The sequence below is a fragment of the Martes martes genome, assembly GCF_963455335.1.
Source record: "Martes martes genome assembly, chromosome: 12".
NCBI classification, from domain to species: Eukaryota; Metazoa; Chordata; class Mammalia; order Carnivora; family Mustelidae; genus Martes; species Martes martes.
Window position 1 is genome coordinate 64191310 of NC_137900.1, and position 6000 is coordinate 64197309.

Genomic DNA, 6000 nt, shown 5'->3' on the forward strand with positions numbered 1-6000 from the left:
CCAAGAACACGGAAGTCTGTGCCTTACGAGCTGGTGGATTGTGGAAACTTCCTTCTATATGGCTGAGTCTTGTCTTCAGAAACAGCCTAGTCAAGGGTGGACAAGGTCCAGGACAGGGGTGGGGTTCACAAGGAGTTCATTGAGGGGTCTTTGAACTCTCCAGAATGGGATTTAGAAAGGTGTGTGTGTCTTTCCCTAGAGGCTCCTGAAAGGGAAGAGGGAGCATGGTTTTTTGCTCTTAGAATGTTTGAAGGGTTTTAGATCTAAGAGGTACCTTAGAGATGACATTAGATAGACAGCATCGAGTGATGGAGAGAGCACTGGACTTGGGAGCTGAGGTCCCGGATTCAGACTCAGGTGTCTATACTTGCATGACCTTGGGCAAGTCATCGGCTCTGTATTATGCTGTTTCTTGTAGCCTAGAATCATGCGCTTCTAATCTGGAGGCTGGCGAGAGTCTCTCAATCAGGGTATCTTTTTGCAGATGCATTCTTGCAGGAGTCCTTGGTACATGTGTGAAGCAACAACCCAGCTATGCTTGGACTAGTGTAGCAATAAGGCTGCACTAATGAGAACAGGAGAGATAGGAGCTTTCAGGCCATAAAGAGTTAAACTGTCTGCAACTCAGATCTAGCATCTTAAAATGGGGGTTATAATTCTTGCCTATGGCATAGAATGGGAAGGCACTTTCAGACCTTGAAATGTCAGGGGCTCTTCCCATTAAATCCAGTTCTCAGGGCAGACACTGCTTTCTAATGGAGTCATTACCCTCAGAGCCTTGGGTGGGATCTGTTGTTGCATATAAATCTGGACCAAAATGCCACCTTTGTGTTTTGTTTAGCTGCAGAACAAAGGACTGAAAGACTACTGCTTTGACTATAACCCTCCCAACGAAAACCAGATCATGGGACACCAGGTCCTTCTATATCTCTGTCACGGAATGGGTCAGAACCAGGTAGGTGCTGCTTCTGTCTAGCTGGACATCCCAGGGCAAGCGGGCAGCAGACAGCAGGAGGCGCTGTGCTCAAGGGACTGTTGGTATGAATCTCTCCATTTTAAAAAAATCAAGTTTGATAACAAAGATCAGAGTAAAAAAAAATAAATAAAAAATTAAACATTTGATATTTTTTGCATGATCCAGATAATATATGCTTATTGCAGAACATTTGAAAAATACAAAAAAAAAAACAACCAAAGCAACCCAGAAGCAGTAAGTGAATGACAGGCCCCAGCAACCACCATTAGAATGAAGACATATTTACTTCCCATCTCTTTGGATGCAAGGCCTTCGGATTATTGTTTGAAATAGTTATTATCATGTCTATGTGTTTTCTATCCCATTATTTCCACTTACTTCATCATACTTTTCTTGTGTTACTAGACATCCTTTGAGAATATCATTCCCAAGGGCCTCTTGATAACGCTTCATGCGGGTGGATTACTATTTAGTTATAACTGAGTCCCTGCCTGCCTGTCTTTGTGATTGTAAGTGCTCCTGCCACTAACTTCTTGTCAGGAAAAAAAAAGAAAAAAGAAAAAAAAAAAAACAACCAACAGATGTGCATTTCGGATGAGTTCCTTAGAATTAATGCTTAAACGGAATTACACGTTTTGATGCATGGTGCCACACAAAGGAGTGTTTAGAGCAACTACCGGGGGCCTGGACAGGGCTGTCTGGGTGACATCTGAGTTTCAGGGTGGGCAGGTGGAGACCGGGAAGGTGTGTGGCCTGGACCAGGATCCCAGCCCAAGCAGGCAGATACACCAGCAGGGCGGGGCCCGTGGAGGATGGGGGAGACGAGGTGTCAGACGCCTGGAGACGAAGGGGTGGGATTAGAATTTCTTCCAACGTGGAGTCCCCCCAGGTTCTTGCCCAGCGATTTCCCTCCTTCCAAATCAGACAGTAACTTGTGCACATTGGCTGCTCCGTTTTTAGTTTTTCGAGTACACGTCCCAGAAGGAAATACGCTATAACACCCACCAGCCAGAGGCCTGCATTGCCGTGGAGGCAGGAATGGACATTCTCACCATGCATCTCTGCCAGGACACTGTCCCAGAGAATCAGAAGTTCATCCTGCGGGAGGTAAGCGAGCTGTCTCCTGCCTTCCTCACTGTTGGTCCGCAGGGGGCCGAGGGGGGAGAAGAGGGAGAGTTCTCCGGCCTAGTCCTCGTGGGTCTCAGGGGTGCAGCTACATACAGGAGACTGGGGGCTTCCCCCAAGCTGCTGGCAGTGTGGTGGGGGTCCGGCATTCAGCGTCAGCACCCAGCATCAGTAGCCTTATGGCTCCCCTCCATTCGTCCTGCCCTCCTCCAACCTGTGGCTATGGCCATGGAAAGAGGAGCTGTTGCAAACACAGTTGAAGATGAAATGGGGTTTAAATGAGTGGAACAAATAGCCAAAGTGTAAGGGTGTGAGGTTAGGTTAGACCCAGGTAGAAGCTACTCCGTGTCTTTAAGCCTCATTTTCCCCAGCTGTAGAATGGGAACAAGAACAGCGGACCAGATGTGTGGCAGAAATAGTCCTTGGAAACCATGAAGTTCTACAGAGATCAGCTGTTACTTGTAGGATAAGAATGAACAACAAGAAACACAGGATAAGAAAACACCCCTCGGAGGGAGTTGGCGCTCCTTCAGAATAGTTACTGGGGGCTGGGAACTGGGTATTATTTCAGGCCTGAAAGGCACCAGCCCCACTGCACAGCCACAACGGGACCCGTGAATCAGTCAAATCCTTTGAGTCATGAAAAAGCAATTGAGGGAATAAATCCAAAGCAAATAATTCAAAAGAAAAAAATCAGTTCTCTTTCATCTCGACGGGAAGCTTTCATTCCCAGCCTGACCCCAGGGATGGAAAGATTGGTCTCTGTTGCTTATAAATGGGTTAATTCTAGGTATGATTAGAAGGTGGAATCCATTTTCCCGTGGACAATATTATGATTAGCAGTGAAATCCGCAGGCTCCCTGGATAAGCCCTGCGCCATGGCGCTATGCATCTGATATAAAAAATAAGACAGAAGACACCCCTGGTCTGTGGTTTTCTACAGCGCCTGCCCCCACCCCCTTCTCTTCTCTCTTCTAACTGGAACCTGTTTGTAAGCCCTCGAGGAAGAGTCATGCAAGCGAGAAATCATAAAATTGGTTTGAAATGTCATTACAATTTTATCTTAAATTTCAGTGACCATTTAAGGAAAAAAATAAGTTTCCTTAGAAGGGTGGGAGAAGGGCGGCTATATTTAATCATTTCCTTTCCTGGTACTCTGAGGGCAACTTGGGAGCTCTCTTAAGGGTTTTGAAGGTGAATATTTTTTGCGATTCTTCTTCATATAATTCTATTTCCAAGGTTGGTCTTTCCCTAGAACAGATATGCCACTCGTTCCGCCCTTCTGGTCCTCAGCCACGATGATATTCCCTTGGGCTGTACAGCTTATGACGGAGAGAGGTAGAGGGAAAAAACAAACTCCAGGGCCAGAGGAGAGGCTTGCTGAACTAACTCAGCAACAGTTGGGAAAAAGAAGAGAAGGGGGGATCATTAAAGAAGAACGTGATTTGGGGGGTTGGGGAAATGGTCATGGTCCTGTAGAACCGATGTCCTCGCAGGTGACTTACCCTCTCATCCAGCTGTTCTCTGGCTGAGCTGGGATTACAGCCAAGGTTCCTGAGTCTGCCTTTAAAAACCTAAGAGAAAGAGATCGCCAGGGATGGAATTAGTTGACCTAAGGGACGTTTAAGAGGTTAATAAGGGATCTTTGATCCTGATTTCCCTGAAGGAAAAGAATAGCGGTAGGGAAGGAGGCAGGGAGTCTGATAGATCCCTAGAGCGGCCAGCAGGTGGCACCACTGGCCCTGACGGTGGAGTTGTGGACCCTGGTGCCAAGCTTCCGGCGACAGGCGATCCACACCTGTCCACACCTGGCCCTTCCTATGCACACACAGTCCCCCGTTGCCTTAGCACAGGGCAGACACTCCATGCTCAATAACTGCTTCTGAAATGATAAAAAGTCCCCTGAGTTCTGAAGAATACATTGTTAGGAAAAACATACTTTCTGGGGAATTATTTGGGTTTCTCTTAAATATCCATAGTTTATCATCTCTTGTAGGATGGCTCTTTATTCCACGTACAGTCCAATAAGTGCGTTCAGGCTGAGAAGAAGGCGTTCAGTGACAGTTTCGTACCCCTCTTGCGGGACTGCACAGACTCAGAACATCAGAAATGGCTCTTCAAGGAACACATGGGATAAACTGTCACTGTACGGGGGGCTCACGGAAGGAGTGGGAAGGCCCTGGACTGTGCCCGACAGAGACTGAGCCACGTCCAGTGACAGACCCGCCCCCATGCCAGCTGCTGTCCTTTGATAAGGAAGTCACTCTACAACCTGTGCAGGTGATGTTGGATTTGATAAGCTTTGTACTGATTTTGAAAACCTCAAAATTGCTCCCATATACCCTATTTTCAAAGGGTAGTCATAAATTGTTAACTCTTGGTATTCAGAGAATTAAAACCTTTAAGTATTTTTCTATCAAGATGTGTGTTTTACTGTCATGCCTTTCTATTACAATCCCTAGCAAAAAGGTGAAGGTTCTATTTTTGGTGTTTGCAGGGATTACCACGCATTAAGATGTTTGCATGGGTGGAAATCAGACTCATGCAGCAGACTCTTTGTAAACTGACAACACCTCAAATATTGGGTTAGTTTTTCTCAGTGTAGACAGATGAACGCTAGGAACGTTGTGTTGATGATCACCCAGAACGACTCCAGCTGTCCTGGCTACCATCAATCTGATGCCACTCTGAACTTCGGTTTCTTCTTCTGTAGAATGAGAATAATGAAACCAAGCATGGAGGGGAGTCTCAAGAATGAAATAACAGAGCAGATGTGGGGTTAGTTCAGTCCCTGGCATGTAGTACGGGCTCATTAAATTTCTAGTTTCATAAATAACAAGTTATATAATATGTGAAGCACAATAAATTCATCAGTGGGTGTTCATCCGAAAATAAATACTAAGTAATCTGGTTATTTTATCTTTATGGGATTAAATAGCCCATCGGGAGGCAGGACTATGGTATGAACTCCTTCCAGCTCGGCTCAGTTCTCTCGTAAATGGTTAAAACGAGAACTTTTATGTTCTCCATCTTTTCCCCTTTCTGTGTGTCCGTCAGAGCTGGATGAAGGGGTGTCAGCCTCCCCCACCCCCGGGGCATGGGAGGCAGTTCAGGCAGATGTAAAACGGATGTTGACCAAGTCCATAGGGAGTGCAAGGAGGCGTTTGTGCGTGATCACAGGCCACTGCCACTAATCCGTTTGGCTTGTGAGTCATCCCTCTTACTCCTGCAATCAACTGACACGTGGTCATTTTTAGGGTAGAAAACTAATATGACTTTTTTAGGGTGTCAAGGGAAATATTTTTATGGACTGGGAGGCAATTTACATTTTGAGGAACACTCCCCTTTTCCAATGTTGGGGAGTCTGAGCCTGGGTGTCTCCCCCTGGCCCACTGGAAGGTGTGAATTGGCCCCCAGTCCCGGGACGCGGAGCCAGGAGTCTGTCGGCGGGCCTTAGCTAAGCCATGGTACGTCATCCCACCTTCCAGGACTCATTTTCTCATCTGCGTCATGGGGATAAGAATGTCCTTCAGAATGTTGATTTCTTAACTGCATTTTTTCGTTACCCTTAGGATTACAGTATGCTTCCTGAATTTATCACAGTGTTTTTCAGCAGAGTATCGAGTGAATTCCAGTAAAATCTGGCAAGTTTGTATTAGGGTAGCTCTCTTTCCTACCCCCTCCTCTGGGCTATTGTGGGTGTACGTGTATGTTATTAACTCAATTGAGTGCTACAATTATTACTTTAAATTATGTTAATTATTTAAAGAGTAACAGAAGAGAAAAAGCATATATAGGTGTATATATATATGTGTGTGTGACACACACACAGTCTGTTATATTTACTTATGTCTGCATCATTTCCATGCTGTCCTGTGACTTGGAGTCCCCTCTTGTGT

At 45.9% G+C, this 6000-nt stretch overlaps 1 protein-coding gene across 2 annotated transcripts in view; it reads left to right on the top strand.

Moving 5' to 3' along the window:
- The window catches only part of GALNT12 (polypeptide N-acetylgalactosaminyltransferase 12), a gene marked incomplete at its 5' end in the record, with an annotated part of 37107 nt that extends 32588 nt beyond the window's left edge, over positions 1 to 4519 (top strand). For both annotated transcript variants that reach the window (XM_080820280.1, XM_080820281.1), the window contains 3 exons: positions 842 to 955; positions 1937 to 2083; positions 4098 to 4519. In XM_080820280.1, coding sequence (XP_080676406.1) covers positions 842 to 955; positions 1937 to 2083; positions 4098 to 4238 — 402 coding nt within the window. In that variant the 3' untranslated portion in view covers positions 4239 to 4519. The remainder of the gene's footprint in view (positions 1 to 841; positions 956 to 1936; positions 2084 to 4097) is intronic.
- Positions 4520 to 6000: the final 1481 nt, after the last annotated feature.